Genomic DNA, 17750 nt, shown 5'->3' on the forward strand with positions numbered 1-17750 from the left:
TAAGGGTGTGCTCAGATTATCACCTAGATCATTTATGTAAATCAGGAACAGCAGAGATCCTATGACACTACCTTGCGGAACGCCAGATATCACTTCTGTTCTACTCGATGATTTACCGTCTACCATTACGAACTGTGGCCTCTCTGAGAGGAAATCACGAATCCAGTCACACAATGCCACGACACTCCATATGCACGAAAATTGATTCTATTAGAATCACGAATGGAATCAACCTACTTTCAGAAAAAAAAGGTTCCTGGTATAAATGACGTACAGGTACTGATGCCATATCAGAACGACAGCGATCGCATTTAACAGGTTAAATGAAAAGAACCAGGGCAGATCACAGTAGATACTTATTTATTAATTACAGTAACCGGTTTCGGTCTGAACGACTAACTTCAGCTCCACGAGGACGTTTGCAGCCAATTCACGAAGCTGTCCATGAGGTACCAGAATGCCACCGTGAAGGGCTCCGTGTGAGTGTTGTGTGATTTATGCTTGTAACATTGATCGACAATGGAACTGTGTGTTTTGCAGGTGGCAGGACGACCCAGACGAATCGTCTCTGGTCAACACAAGGTGCTTCCTGTCGTCTACTGGCTACGTGGAGTGTATGCCGCCTGTCTACTTTCGCTCGCACTGCAAGCCGGACAATTCTCGCTGGCCCTACAGCAGGCACAACTGCACGCTGCGGCTCGCCTCCAAGTTGCCGATCCAGAAGCTCAAGTTCGAACTTATGGAGGTCAGTACTTCCGCCATTTACGTAGTGCTCGCACTTCGCTAGCTGCTGGAAGGCTATAAGGGAATGTGGAAACACTTTCACCTTATTGTCCTACACTCATGCTCATAAATTAAAGATAACTGCAGAACGTGGTGCCACACAACGTGGCACTACACAAAACTGGCGCCAATAGCATAAGCAAATAGTGAACACGAACGACACAGATCTGTAAGTCCACGGTATTGGTGATAAGTTGGGAAAACCGTCCCGAAACACATGTGCTACAAAACGCCACTGTTTCCTGCGCATGTAACCCGACATCAGTGTGCGATATGATCACCATGCACACGTACACAGGCCGCACAACGGGTTGCCATACTCTGGATCAAGTGGTCGACCAGCTGCTGGGGTATAGCCTCCCATTCTTGCACCAGTGCCTGTCGGAGCTCCTGAAGTGTCGTAGGAGTTTTAAGACGTGAAGCGATACGTCGACCGAGAGCATCCCAGACGTGCTCGATCGGGTTTAGGTCTGGAGAACAGGCAGGCCACTACATTCTCCTGATATCTTCTGTTTCAAGGTACTCCTCTACGAAGACAGCTCGGTACGGCCGTGCGTTATCAGCCATCAGGAGGATGGTGGGACTGCGCTCGGAAAAGGAGGACATACTGGTGCAAAATGACGTCCCGATACACCTGACCTGTTACAGTTCCTCTGTCGAACTCATGCCGGGGTGTACGTGCACCAATCACAATCCCACCCCACACACCATCAAACTACGACCTCCATACAGGTTCAAAGGACATTAAGGAGATGGTATCTGGTTCCTGGTTCATGCCAGATGAAAACCCGGCGAGAATCACTGTTCAGACTATACCTGGACTCATCCGTGAACATAACCTGGGACCACTGTTCCAATGACCATGTACTGTGTTCTTGACACCAGGATTTACGGGCTCTCCTGTGACCAGGCGTCAATGGAATGCACCTTGCAGGTCTACGAGCGAGTAGACCATGTCTCTTCAGTCGTCTGTAGACTGTGTGTCTGGAGACAACTGTTCCAGTGGCTGCAGTATGGTCCCGAGTAAGACCGTCTGCGGGTACTGCTGGTGAGATATCGGTTTTCTTGTGGTGTTGTACAGCCGGTACTGTAGCCACTGGAAACGTTTCCTGTCTGCTGGAATCGTTGCCATAATCTTGAGATCACACTTTGTGGCAGACGGGGGGCCCGTGATACGACCTTCTGTGTTTGACCAGCCTCCAGTCGCTCTAGTATTCTACCCCTCATAACGTCATCAATGTGTGTTCTTTGAGCCATTTTCAACACACAGTCACCATTAGAACGTCTGAAAACATGTGCACACTGACTCGCTGCACCGTACCCTGACATGCACCGACGCACCTCTGCGTATGTGACAAAGTGAAGAGATATTAACTTGCACCATAACACATGTCACTTGGCGTTTATAATGATAACAAATACAGTTTATAAAGTTCGGTCTCCTCGTAGCCTTCACTTCAGTGTTGATGCTGTAAGGGCATCAGGGACTCGACTGGCACCCAATGGCCTGTGTCGTCTATAGGCGCAGCAGTGACGATGCGCGTCTGCCTGCTGCCGCACAGTGGTCACTACATTAGTTATGTAAAAAACTGTCCTAAGAGAGTGTGCGGTCATTGCATGTTGCTTGTCAGGAAGCCATCTATACGGCTTTATTCACTTAAATGGTCACCGTGCTGACAATCCGCAATGCCATGACGTCTTCGCATTTCCCAAATGGTAACTTGCCTTTTCGCAAACAAGTACATCCCCTGACTCAAGGTACGTGACGGGTGTGCTATGTCCTGCAAGGATGAGCAAACAGTATTTCTTCTCAGGTGGAAGTTGCGTTCAAGCGCTGAGATTCTGAGTGGCGTTGAGTATTGCCCGCTTAAACACATCGATTACACTCTCGATTGGAAAACTTGACTAATCACCTTTTGCAGCGCGGACTACTGCGAGACGCGCAGGAAGATGGTCAGTGAGGTTCTGGAAGGTACTCAACAGCCATGACTGTTAATGAAATATTCCGAGTAATTATGCCGTGGTTATATGGGTTTCACATTAAAACCCTACGTTTCATACCAATTTGCGGAGGACATTTTCAGTAGAGATCGCCGCTTATTTGTGTGTCCTGTTCACACCGTGGCTCGTTAACTGTGATATCTCCGGACGTGAAAGCTTGCATTCTACGATCCACAGTCGTGTGCAGCCATGCCGACAACCACGCCGTCATCCGCTGCACTGGATTTCTCTTTTGAGGATCAATGGCGCCAACAGCCCGATCGAGGTGGTCTCACAGATTCTAGAGAGGGCTTAAGTCAGAGAAGTTTGTGGCCAGGGGAGTTCAGTTAACTCATCCTGGTTCTCTCTGAACCGCGCACGTACACTGCGACCTGTGTGACAGAGTTCATTGCTCCCCTGGCAGATACCGTCGTACCAGAAAAAACAAACTACATACAGCGGTGGACATCGTCTGCAAGGACAGTACTTGTGTAGATCCACTGTGTCATCCAGAATAATGAGATAACCCGCGGAAAGCTACGTAATAATTCCCCAAACCATAAGGCTTTTTCGGGGCCTGGACCCTTCCAATGATTGTTGTAGTACTTCTTAAAATCCATCGTTCTCGCGGATGTGGGACGGCGGCTGATGATACAAATAAAGAAAACGCACTACCACAGACAGATCATCGAAGAAACTCATTTCAGACAACTAGAATCGGATCAACACTTATGCCATCTTCAGGTCCACTAAAAACCAATAAAAGCGCGGATTGGTAACTAGCTTTCATTTCCTTTTCGCGCAGTCACAGCTTGGAAACATCGAGATGTTGTGCGGTTCACGTAGTAATAATGGGGTAACAGAAAAAGACATTCGCATCAATGGACGTTGCAGGAGCGAAAACTCTCGGATCGGTTAAAAATCGGACGTAACACTAACAAAGTCTCAAATGACTACCGCTCAAAGAGATTGAGAAAGAAGACTGTGACAATTGACGAAATATTGTGGATGGATGGAAAATACTCGACTCGGCTGGTAACCGGGAAACCTAAGTTCGAATTACGAGTAGTTTTCATCGTGTGTTTTAAAGCGGCATAGAAAAATCAGAAGTTTTTTTCCCCCTTATCTTTTCTCTGTACGTGGTATGTTAGGTTGATGCATAAAATCACCGCGTTTTTGTTTTGCATGTTGGTTTTCTGGTTACCATGAGTTTATTGATTGATTGTCATTTTTATTGGTATGAAGACAGTAACTGTTCTCAGACGAGCAGATACCATTGATGACCGTGCAGCTTCGTTAGAATATATGTTAATTTATTGAAACCCTCGGCTTCCGGCAGGTGTTGTTGATATACTTCGATGGGTACAGTTGAAAATGTGTGCGCTAACCGGGACTCGAACCCGAAATCTCTTGCTTACATGGCAGACGCTGTATCCATCTGAGCCACCGAGACACAGATGAATAGGGCGACTGCACGGACCTATCCCTTGCACGCTCCCCGTGAGTACCAGATTCCCAACTGTCCACAGTCTACATACGTAATGTACGTAATAGATATTTGCCCATCCACTCATTACTCGCGCCCACTAAGGTGAAGATTCCCGTAATAGTTCGGGCAACCTGTACGTGTTCGCACAAGCGAAGGTCAATGGCCGGGTTGCCTTTAACTATATATGAAGGGAACAGTTGCTATCTTCATATATAGTTAAAGACTACCCGGCCATTGACCTTCGTCAGTGCGAATGCGCACAGGTTGCCCGAACTATTACTGGTCACCTTAGTTGTGCGCGAGTAATGAGTGGATGGGCAAATATCTTATTACGTACATTACGTCTGTAGACTGTGGGTCTCACGGGGAGCTAGCAAGGGATAAGTCCCTGCAGTTGCCCTACTCATCTGTGTCCTCAGTGGTTCAGATAGCCGGCACGGTAGCTCAGAGCAGTTCCGTTTCAGCCGCGCTAGCGAGTGGCCGCTGTTAACTGTTGCGCTGCACTTCCGTGTTTACATCGCTGTACTTGTGCTTCGCCGAGTGCCGTCCGTCCGTTAATTTCCGTGTTCGTTCCTGTTCCTTGTGATCTGATCGCTCTTTCTGGTCTTGCTGCTGCTACTTGGAATTTCGGTTGTTTAACCGAAATTGCTTCGCTGGATTAACCATGGCTACAAACCTCAGGAAGAATACTCTGGTATTTGCTTTTGACAAGGAATCCCGTCCTGTTCAGCCGACATCCCTGGAAATCGATGACTGGATTACACAGGTAATTGGTCTAAATTCTGAAACCGTTCATACCTGGCAACTGGATCAGGAAAAATACTGTGTTTTTGTCAAGTTAATCAGTGCTTCGACTGTTGATAAAGTGTTACGAAAATGGGGCTATGAAGTAAATTTTGTGCATAGAAATGGTTATAAAAGTAAGGTTTCCATCTATAGAGCGGACATTCATTACAAAACCGTTCGTGTCTTGAATCTCCCCATTGAAATTGAAAATGATGAGATTAAGGAAGCTCTTTTAAACTACGGAGACGTTAAATCAATTGCAAATGAAAGATGGTCGCCTCGCTTTATACTGCAGTGTTTTAACGGGGTCCGCTGTGTAGAGATGGACGTTAAGACGAATATTCCGTCTCACATAACTGTTTGTGGGTATAAGGCACAAATTGTTTATACAGGTCAGGAAGCTACATGTCATATATGTAACGAAACCGGCCACTTCAGACAGGAATGTCCGCGGCGAACTGTTGTGCTTAAAAGTAATTTGATACAGCGTCAGAAGCTTATCTTAAATGATCTGTTACCAAAGAATAGCCCGGAACAACTGGTTGAGGATGTTAACGCAGCGGGACAAGCTGTTGTCTCCCTTCACGATAACAGTCAATTTCCCCCGTTAACAACAAAAGGAAACCCCGTTGCCACTACTCGTGAAACTGAAATGCAACCGAAAAAACGACCTCTGGAGATAACTGATAGTTGTTCAGAGGACGAGCTGTCTTGTCCCACTCCCTCACTTCGCAAGAAAAAACAGTGCGATGAGAAGGCAGAGGAACCTGAAGGCAAAATGCGAATGGAAACTAATGAACAGAAAGATAATACACATACGGTACCAGAAAATGAAGGGGGTGTAAGCAGCATTAATTTGCAAGAAACAACAGGTGCAGTAGCCGATTGCAAAGATCAGAATCTATCTGTTAATTAACAAATTCAGGGAGAGAATGCAAAACTGCAGTCTCTATTTGTTTCCCTCGATCAGAAAGTGGGTGAAATTAATAAAGAACGAGGAAGAGGTGGCCAAACTGAAATCACGGTCAACACCTCAGGGCAGGCGCCGGCAACCGAAATTGCTAAAGCGTCTGCTGCTGCTCCAGATAAGCCGCGAAGTAAAATACCGACGCAACCAAATGAGAATGTATCTCGTAACCAAGGGAAGGGAAAATCCAATAGGGGCGACCCAAGCCCAACGAATGTTCAGTCCGAAACGGTCGTACACGAATCACTGGAGGAAAAATCAGAAAGTTTACCAGGAAATCAGTCTGCTTGCGGTACAAGAGAAAACATCAGAAGTAGAAAAAAACGGGACAGTAACTAATAAACTGATTGAAATGTTATTCCATGTTCAGCCTTCCGAGAAAACTGTTCCAGCTTAACTGAACCCTGAACCACAGTAAACTAAATTAGTTCAACAAAACAACTACATAGTGACAGCACAATGACGCAATCTTACTCTGTCACCACTATAAACATAAATAAAATCACGACCGGTTTGAAATTATCGGCCCTTAAGGAATTTTTGTACGAATCCGCGACTGATATTGCCCTGTTACAAGAAGTTCTAATTTCGGATTTGGTAATTCCCGGTTTTGTCAGTTACATAAATGTGTCTCCCGAAACAAGTGTTGGAACAGCTATTTTGGTAAGGGAAGGGATTACAGTAAGCGAGGTGGAACGACTGGAATCCGGAACGGGAATAGGACTAAATATCTATGATGTGACTATCATCAACTTGTACGCCCCTTCAAAAAGTTCTCATCGAGCTGACAGGGCACGTTTCTTCAAAGATGACTTGATATACTTGTTAAGGAAATCACCAAGACAGTTATTACTTGGAGGTGATTTTAATTGTGTTTTAAATCGAAAAGATCAGTTACCTAATTTTAATTGCTCAAGTGAACTAAAACAATTAGTTACTGATTTAGAATTGAAGGATATATGGGAAATCAAATACCCCTCCACTGTTGAGTTCACTTATGTCACGGCAACATCACGTAGCAGGATTGATAGACTATATATTTCTAAAAATCTTATAACTTCCGTGACAAAAGTAGAAACCATTCCTACGTACTTTTCAGACCATTCAAGTGTCTTAACTTGCATAAATCTAACAAGACAGCCGGTTCGCCGATTCAAGAATCAGTGGAATTTGAACACTTCCTTGTTAGCAAATCATGATTTAGAAGATCTGATTAAAGAAACATGGGCAATATGCCTGCGAGCCCGTAGTAGATATGCCACTGCTATTGACTGGTGGGTTAAAATGGCAAAGCCAAAGTTGAGGAAAGTTCTTATTCAATACAGTGCCCAGAGCGCCAGGGAAATGAAATGCACTATAGAGTATTACTATTCCGTTTTGAGAGATCTATATGATCAAGTCTCAGCAGGTTCCTCACTTCGGATAGCAGACATCAAAAAAGTCAAAGCCAAGTTACTTAATATCAAGAGAAGTCAAATGGAAGGGTTGAAAATAAAATCGAAGGCAAATTCGGTGTCAGCAGATGAAACTACTTCCCTATATCATTTAGTGAAGCATACGAAAAACGGGAGAAGGACTTTTATTGAAGAAATTCGAACAAAACACGGTACGATTCTCAGAACCCAGCAGGATATCATGGACGAGATTTATCGCTATTATTGCGAGCTATATTCTGTACATCAAAGTAGTGATGCTTCCTTGGAAGAATTTCTTGACATCCTAGCCCCACAGCTGACGGAAGATGACAACGAAAATTTTCTCGAGGTTGTCAGTGAAGAAGACGTGTATAAGACTCTGTGCGCCTCAACACCAAAAAAATCACCAGGACCGGATGGTCTGCCAGCAGAGTTTTACATCCGTTACTGGCCAATAGTAGGTGCGAAAATCACGGACATTGTAAATGAGGTTATTCAGGGTAAAATGTTTCCGGCTGAGTTTAAGGAGAGTAAAATTGTTCTGGTTCCAAAAAAAAATGGAAACAAAGATTTAAATAATTTTCGTCCAATTTCACTGCTGAATTCTGATTATAAATTAATAGCTAGAATAATAAACAAGAGAATTTCATGCCTTACAGATAAATTTATTAGTCAACATCAGAACTGTGCGCAAGGCAGAACCATTTTTCAAAATCTAGCGGAATTCAGGGATATCATTGCAATAACTTCTGTAACAAACATAAAGTGTGCTTTATTGTCCTTAGATTTTTATAAGCCGTTCGATGTAGTAAACCATGCATATCTTCTACAGACATTGAAGAAAATAGGTTTCAACGATAGGGTTATACAGTTGATTAAGAACGTAGCAACTGGAATAAATGCTAAAATAGCGGTGAATTGTCAACAATCCAGGCCGATGCAAATACAACGAGGTGTTCCTCAAGGAAGTCCTCTGTCCATGTCGCTCTTCGCAATTTCGCTGGAACCTTTCCTCCGACATGTCCATGCTACATTAAAAGGCTTAACATTATCAGGAAACAAAACAGTTATAAGAGCCTATGCTGACGATATAGGGGTCATTATAAGGAATAATGACGCGGTAACCACGCTAGCAACAGTGATTGATTCGTACTGTAGAGCATCTGGAGCCAATGCAAATGGAAAAAAGTAAAATATTAAATCTCAGAGGTTTTGATAATATCAACGTCGAGTGGGCAAAATTAGTCCGACAACATAAAACACTTGGGATCACCCTGACAGCATGCCCTATGAAAATGACGGCTTTAAATTGGAAAGTTGCAGCAGATAAAGTGCAAGGAGCCATTGTAGAGAATTTAACTCGATATATGAACCAAGTTCAAAGAACACAGTATATCAACTCATGCATCCTTGCTAAGGCTTATTATACTGCCCAGCTGTTTCCAATACCGAGAATGATAGCGAGGAGAATAATGTCCAAAATCACAAAATTTTTGTGGAGAGGTGAAGTGTTCAGAGTACCTGCTAAAGTAGCCACTTTAGATCCTAAAAATGGTGGAATAGGATTAACTGATATAACGGATAAAGCCTCTGCGCTTTTTATCAAAAGGCAAGTTAATTTAATAAGAGACTCGCGAGAAAGCATAACCAGACAACTTTTCGAGATCATTAAACCTCCAAGCCTGCTTCCCCCGATTGACGTGCAGAATATCAACAGTCGCTTACAGCACGTGAGGATTTTCTATGTTGAGTTTAGTTATGTCCGTGTCGAACGACAGTTTCCAAACATTGAGTGGACTGAGATTTGGAAAAACATTAGTTCTAATGTGCTTACGTCTAATATAAAAACGTCATGGTACAAGACAGTTAACAACATAGTTAGCACCAATGAAAGACTGCACGCAATCGGAATCTGTGAAACAAATTTATGTCAACAATGCCATCTAGTTGACACAGTAGTTCATCGATATAATTGCAGTGGCCACATGAATAGTTGGAAGTGGATCCGGGAGCAAATAGCTCTGATTACAAGAGCATCCCCTGAGTATACATCGCTGTCATTGATACACAGGCCTGAAGCACGCTATTTCCCAGAAGCAAAAAATAACGCTGTGTACTGGTTGCTGGGAAATTTTGTTAACTACGTCCTTAACAAATTAGGATCCGATAGCATCATAGAGTTCAAGGTACACATGCTGTGTGAGTTCCACAAAATTAAAAGCTATTCGAATCACAAGAAAAAGTTCGGTAATATGCTAAAAATTGTATTTGAAAGAATGGGCATTGGTTAATATAAAAAAGAACACTGTGTTGACAGTGATGTATTGTAGTTACCTTAAGGATACTATTTAAGATTTTACAGTATATTTATGATGTGTGCTTTTTCTACTTCAGAGAGTAGTTTTTTGAAATTTATAAGCTAATGTAAAGAACTTATGTGACATAGAGATTGTGTGTCTAATAGTGCCAAACACAAAACATGAAAGATGCATTATTGACTTATACTAGAAATTTGGAAATAGACAGTTTTTATAGAAATCTCCTTATCGATTGGTTAAAACCATAAGATTCTATCTGATAAATGTAATATTCAATGGCTGGCACATTGCCCTGTTCATTATTGCAGTGAAAGACTGATTATGTAGATCTGATCACTTCAAATACTTAGATTCAATTAATGTCCAGAAAGTGTAGTTGGAAGGCTAGTCAACTTTATTATATATCTCCTTTCCGCCATTCTCAAGTATTTATGTTTAACTTAATTCTTTCTGGTGATTTAGTCAGTAACACAATCTTCTGTTGTCTTTCCTTAATGTCAGCGCAATTGAAATGATCAAACCGTTTTGTTTAAATAACTTGTTATATGTATAACTAGTATGTATTTGGAATGTGTAACATTGTTTTTTTTAAGAAAGGTTTTATAAAAAAAAAAAGCGTGTTGGGTCAGAAGGCTGCATGCTCTCTGTAATAAGAAAACTGAGTCAAGAAATCAACCACCAACTTGCACAGATGTCTTGTGACGTCCGCCTAAACCAAACGCAACGAACTATATCGAACAAAATCTTAAAAAAGAAGAAGATAAAAAAAGATGGATAAAGCGTCTGCCATGCAAGCAGGAGATCCCGGGTTCGAGTCCCAGTGGCGGCACACATTTTAACTGTCCCCATCGAGGTATATCAACAACACCTGCCGACAGCTGAAGGTTTCAATAAATTATCATTTATTTTTATTTGTAATTCGCTGTTACGATTTGAGTTTAAATAATATCATTTTCTCATTCGGAAATAGTGGATGGAGCCGTGGACGCTAGAAAATTGAGCGGAAAATGGATAAATCGGAACATTCCCGATAATTCTTCTGTTTGAGTTCAATAGAGAGGTGACAGCAGTGGAGGCTGTCAGAAACAATTTCGTTATGTATTGGTATAATGCTATTGGAAAGAGCATGGCAAGAAAATGCTTTTCTCGTCTTAAGAATGATCGTTTTGCATTAGCGACTCTCCACATTCAGGAAGACCTTCATGGATTAAAGAAGATAGTTTAAACACACTACTACACATTGATCCACTCTGGTGCATTAAAGAGCTGGTAAATGTGGCTATCAGTGATCTTTTCATCATATGCGAGCAACGCGGATGGTTCAAAAGTCGGGTGTATGAGTATCACGTGGTCTAAGCCTAAATGAAAAATCTGCGGGTTCCCATGTGTGCGTCTCTGCTTGTTCGTCATCAATTGGCTCGTGAAGGAGGAAGATCATTCACATCCTGCATCGTTACTGTGAAGAGAAGTGGTCTCTTTATGCTAACGTATGGAACAAGAAAGGAATGGTTAAACCCAAAAAAAGCAGTTACTCCCCATACAAAGACCTGCGAGCGTCAACAAAAGACAGTGTTATGCGTTTCGTCAAACAGCGAGACTGTGGTGTACTTCTGATTGCGTCCCTACCACGTGACCTTCACTGGTGACAGTACTGTCAACAACTAAGACGTCTTGCAGGCGCAGACGCAGTCCGACAACAGCGACCAGGAAGACTGCTTGAAGTGACGTTTCTACACGGTCACGCCCGCCCGCATTCTGCTACACTGACATAAAACATCACAGAGGAGCTGGGTTGGAAGGTCATTCCACAGCCACCTTATTCACATGATCTTGCGTGTTAAGATTTTTTTTTCCTTTTAGGCTCTCTATCGAACATCCTTCAAGGAATTTCCTTTCCGGATGAAAACTCTCTCCGAACACGGCTTGACGAGTTCTTCGCCTCAAACCCATGTGATTTTTACAGTCGCCGAATACGAAAGTTACCCCGGCGTTGTCAGACTGCTGAAAACAGTGAAGGAGAAAGTATTACTGACGACTGGTGCGTGTATCAGTTTATGGGAAAACGCTACGAACTTATGCATCAACGCGATATTTCAGAAAGTATTCATCGACATGTATACTCTGCAAATCATATTTAAGTACCTGGCAGAAAATTCATCGTACCACCTTCACAATAATTATCTGTTATTACAATGTCGTACAGCGTGCGGAGAAAGCGAACACTCATATCTTTCCGTCCGAACCTTGGTTTCCCATATTTTATTGTGGTGATCGCGTAGTGTAGACAGTCACTTTAGTAGATCTTTTACATTTTCCAAGTGTTCTGCCAATAAAATTCAGCCTTCGGTTAACCTTCCCCACAATACTTTCTAACACAACCTTGGGGAATGCCAGAAGTCACTTCTCTTTTTACTCGATGACTTCCCGTCAGTTACTACGAACTGTGACCTCTCTGGCAGGATATCACAAATCCAGTCACGTAACTGAGACGATATTCCATAAGCACGCAATTTCACTACAAGCCGCTTATATGGTACAGTGTCAAAAGCCTTCTCGAAATCCATAAATACGGAATTAATTTGATATCCCTTGTCAATTGCATTCAACACTTCGTGTGAATAAAGAGCTAGTTGTGTCTGTCACTAGACCATTTCCTTCGAGGTAATTCATAATGTTCGAACACAATATATGTTCCAGAATCCTGCTGCATATCGACGTTAATGATATTATCCTGTAATTTAGTGGATTACTCCTACTATCTTTCTTGAATATTGGTGTGACCTGTGCCACTTTCGAGTCTTTAGGTACGCATCTTTAGTCGATAGAACGGTTGTATATGGCTATTAAGTATGGAGCTATTGTATCAGCATACTCTGTAAGGAACCTAACTGGCATACAGTCTGGAGATAAAAACTTGCTCTTGTTAAGTGATTTAAGTTGCTTCTCTACTCTGAGGGTATCTGCTTCTGCGTTACTCAAGTTGGCAACTGTTCTTGATTCGAATTCTGAAATTTGTGATCATCATATCACTTAGTGGTCTGTAATGTCCGATTGGCTGATGACATTGCTATCCTGAGTGAAAGTGAAGAAGAATTAAATGATCTGCTGAACGGAATGAACAGTCTAATGAGTACACTGTATGGTTTGAGAGTAAATCGGAGAAAGACGAAGGTAATGAGAAGTAGTAGAAATGAGAACAGCGAGAAACTTAACATCACGATTGATGGTCACGAAGTCAATGAAGTTAAGGAATTCTGCTACCTAGGCAGTAAAATAACCAATGACGGACGGAGCAAGGAGGACATCAAAAGCAGACTCGCTATGGCAAAAAAGGCATTTCTGGCCAAGAGAAGTCTACTAATATCAAATACCGGCCATAATTTGAGGAAGAAATTTCTGAGGATGTACGTCTGGAGTACAGCATTGTATGGTAGTGAAACATGGACTGTGGGAAAACCGGAACAGAAGAGAATCGAAGCATTTGAGATGTGGTGCTATAGACGAATGTTGAAAATTAGGTGGACTGATAAGGTAAGGAATGAGTAGGTTCTACGCAGAATCGGAGAGGAAAGGAATATGAGGAAAACACAGATAAGGAGAAGGGACAGGATGATAGGACATCTGCTAAGACATGAGGGAATGACTTCCATGGTACTAGAGGGAGCTGTAGAGGGCAAGAACTGTAGAGGAAGACAGAGATTTGAATACGCCAAGCAAATAATTGAGGACGTAGGTTGCAAGTGCTACTCTGAGATGAAGAGGTTAGCACAGGAAATGAATTCGTGGCGGGCCGCATCAAACCAGTCAGTAGACTGATGACCAAAAAAAAAATGTCCGATATTCTGCTGCCAGTGCTCCTTTTAATCACGTAAGAACGGCTGCACCAGGATAGTCAGGCCACTGAGAGCACTACAAGTTTGAATATGTATTTATATGTAAAAATTGCATCACGTTTCGGGCAATCAGTTTTCGATTTCTTTGAACTTCTCTTGAAACAGGGAAAGACTAGCCTGCAAAGAAACGTTAATTATGCTTCCAGCTTCGCTTCGAATGTGCATCAACAATCTACGTACTAGATATTCTAGTTATCCCAGAAGATTTATGATACTTAAAGTTATTGGACGCTCTTAAACACCGAATGGTTATAATTAAAGTGCTGCCATGCATGGAGGTATAATTTGTGCTGTTATTGTCAAATGGCAGCGAATACTGGTAGATACGCTGATCCGTTAATGCGGAACAGATTTACGCTGCAGAACAAATCAGTTTCAATTGGGGCCACCAGGTGCAAATCTGGCACTGCACACAGTTTGTATGACTGTATGACATCTACGCTGTCATTTGACATGCCATAACGTGAGTGAACAACATGGATATCGAGGAGAGAGGCCGCCGGCTGTTAGTGAAATTTATTACTGTGAACGGCAGAATTTACAGTGCTGCACTGAGAGAGTATTGCCGACTGAAAGACCTGAGGACGCTCCCGGTGTTATTAACGGGTTTAAAGAAGATGATAATGAAATTCGATAAGACGGGTGAGCATGGAGTGGTACCCGGAAGAGGAAGCCGTCGTATCCCGGTGGAAACTACTGACGAGGTTGTCGTTGCTGTAGCTGGCGATGCAGCACGGGCACCGGGTAGGGATCTATTTTACACTGGTACCCGCACGAGATTAAGACAGTGAAGGAACTGAAACCTCAGGATCTTCAGCAACGCTCAGAGTTTGCTCTTCGGTTTCTGGCACGGGTCTACTTTGATGACACGTGGCCGGGCAATATTCCATGGACTGACGAGGCAAATTCTACAATACAGGGTGCAGTGAATACACGGAACTACCCAATATGCTACACTGTTATACCGTGTGTTGTACATGACGAGCCATTGCACTGCCCGTATGCGACTGTGTGATGTGGATTCACAAGCACTTCTCTTCTCGCACGTTCGTCTTTAAAGAGAACACATCCAGAGAGCCTCTCAGGTGTATCGCGACATCTGCACTTTATCGAGACCTCCACGTACAGAATCTGATTTCTGCTTTGCAAGAGTGCAACTGTGTGGAAACCACCGTTTTCATGTAAGATCTCCTTAACGCTAACTTCCAAGAACGCATTATCTCCAGAGGTTTTCCAGATGTATGACCTGCAAGATCACCTGATCTAAATTCATGTGACTCTTGGCTTTGGTGTCTAAAAGAACACGTTTATTTTCTATCTCATCTGAAGAACGGGGCAGGCCGCGGTGGCCGTGAGGTTCTAGGCGCTCCAGTCCGGAGCCGCGCTGCTGCTACGGTCGCAGGTTCGAATCCTGCCTCGGGCATGGGTGTGTGTGATGTCCTTAGGTTGGTTAGGTTTAAGTTGTTCTAAGTTCTAGGGGACTGATGACCACAGCAGTTGAGTCCCATAGTGCTCAGAGCCATTTGAACCATTTTTTTTTTTTAAGAACGGGACACAGGAACACGTTGTTCACATTGTATAGGAATCGCTATGAGCAATTGTTGATAAAGTTGTTTTGCGGATGCAGCGTCTAGTCGTCGTTTCCGGTGCTCGTACTGTACAAACTGTGTAAGCGGTGCTTATTAATCAAACCAACTTTATGTCTTCCTCGCCTTTCTGCCCATGTCCAGTTCCTAATCCATTGCATGTGGAAACATTTCTTTACGTTGTGGCTACATGGCAAGTGCAGGAGGAGATCCTTAATTTTGTACTGTAGTCTTCTTTTTGAAACCAATTTATTTATGAAGATTGCCATGTTACTGTAGATACTGGGTTACTAGTTTCGACAGTATGTATTGCCATCTTCAGGTCTATTAAGCCGAGTAGTGGAGGTTATATCATATAATGCTTACACGGCTCTGTCACGTATGTACTATACAATATGCATGAAATAGTCGAGGCATTAGAATGACACCTGGCACACGTGGCATGTCACTGTAATACCTCGACTTTTCTATGCATATTGTATAGTACTTAACCATTGTATGAAGTGGCTACATCAGTCTGGTTTTATGTATCTGAGGATAACAATACATATAACCGAAACTAGTAACCCAATAATTGTGTTAACAAAGCGATCTCGTCAAATGATTTGGTTTTAAAAAGAAGAGCACAGTATATTTCTATGCTTCTTTCTTGAACTGACAGCACCAGATTTATATCTTCAGGTCAAAGTTGGAAATAATTTTTTTCTATCGTAAACCGATTTCGCATTAACACATCAGAACATCTGCCAAGGTTCACTGCCGTACTATATGTACAGCCCACACAGGATCTCTCTGAGTAGCTGCGCCTTAATTATAACCGCCCAATACTCAGAAATTTCATAAATGCAACACACGTGACAACTTTTAGTGTCGTGTTGAAATCTTCTACAAAAAATGCAAAAACTCATCAGTTTCCCAATATGAACTGTAAACTGTCTGTTTATATGATAACGCTTACCATTAAATGTAATCAATTTGCCCAGCAAAAGAAGTCGTATAATGTAAGGCGATTTAAGACTTTGGTAAGTGTGGGAAAAGCATACGAATTTCTGGCCTCTTATCGATACAGTAATCGCTGCTGCATTTGAATTTAAGGCACGATTACGACTTCGTGACCGATCATTCAAAACTTCTACTGACTTTTTTTAAAAATATGAAGTTAATCTACAACTCATTTACTGATCTAGTACGTGCGGAAATTAGTAAAAGCGTGAAAAATCTCGTGGTCACATTGATGTTAAAGAGACACGTGAACATCATACCAAGAGAAATATAAATCTGATATGGCTTTTACAGTGATGAAAAACATGTGGATGATCTTACATGTGTATGAGCCTCGGAATTATAATACTTGAAGCTTTCCTTACAGCACTATACTTATTAAGTGACAGTAATCAAATACAAAGCAAGAAACGTTATAAGAAGGAAAAAAATTAGATACTTAATACTAACAGCACATTAGAACTCTATTGGTTTTCAGATAGATCTTTCGTTCTGAAGTGTGATGGTGAATCTCTCCCAAGTTGCTCTTCCAAAATGCAGTGAAAGAGGTGAATCTCTCGCAAGTTGTTCTTCCCAAATGCAGTGAAGGACAGCAAGTACTGAGCTTAATTACTCCCATTTCCTGTTTAGAGTCACACTGAAGTCTGAAATTCGTTGTATTTACAGTGTTCTGTTACACGTAGCACTTGTCACAAATTATTTATTATGTATTCCAGGTGGTTTTCGTTTACGAGCTTGCTTCGCGGAACTGGGACAATTTTCAACTTTCGTCATACACCGAAGAAGTCGGAGGGAGATCTAACGTGGTAGTATCGTTTGAACTAAAGAGGCATAACTTGATACAGACAGCAGCTTTCGTCGCTCCAGCATTTGGTATGTACAATACGTACAGTTAACTTTGCTTTCTTATTGAAGCTACTTGAAGAAACGTGTTTTTATTTGTTACGTATTTAACTAGGATTCTACATATTTTGTAATTTTGTAATTAATAGGATCAAAAAGTTCATTCCTACATATATTGGATAAAAACAACTTAATCATGAAAACAGAGGAGGGTAGGGGGTGTCGAAATGAGCAAAATTTTCCAGGTAAACTACAGAACCGAAATGTACCGCTCTGTTGATACGGCGTTGCAGAAACGTATGCTGCTGTGGTTGTGCTCCACTGCTCCTTACTTACCGGCCTTATTAGAACAAAGCCAACGGCCCTTGCAACAGTGGTAACACTGAGTCCCATCAGGTCACCAGAGTTAAGCACGGTCAGGTTGGCTAACCCTGGGATGGGTCACCGTCCTGGTATGCCGAGCCCTTGTGAGGCCAAGTGAGGAGCCACTTGGCTGAGAAATAACGGCACCTTTCACGAAACTGGGAGAGCGGTGTGCTGACCACATGCCCCTACGTATCCACATCTAGTGACGCCTGCGGGCCGAGGACGACAAGCGCCCAGTCGGCACCTTTGATCCATCATAGCCTGTTCAGACGGTGTCTGTTTGTTTTTGTTAGAACAAAAATTCGTTAATGGTCTCGGTTCA

General features: G+C 42.5%; 1 protein-coding gene across 1 annotated transcript in view; it reads left to right on the plus strand.

Annotated features, from left to right (window-relative positions):
* LOC126188322 (neuronal acetylcholine receptor subunit beta-3-like) overlaps positions 1 to 17750 on the plus strand; it is a 126035-nt gene that overhangs the window by 42083 nt on the left and 66202 nt on the right. Inside the window, exons 5-6 of the mRNA XM_049929916.1 lie at positions 541 to 745; positions 16936 to 17092. Of these exons, the coding sequence (XP_049785873.1) occupies positions 541 to 745; positions 16936 to 17092 (362 nt within the window). The remainder of the gene's footprint in view (positions 1 to 540; positions 746 to 16935; positions 17093 to 17750) is intronic.

Source organism: Schistocerca cancellata, chromosome 5 (assembly GCF_023864275.1).
Source record: "Schistocerca cancellata isolate TAMUIC-IGC-003103 chromosome 5, iqSchCanc2.1, whole genome shotgun sequence".
Lineage (NCBI taxonomy): Eukaryota > Metazoa > Arthropoda > Insecta > Orthoptera > Acrididae > Schistocerca > Schistocerca cancellata.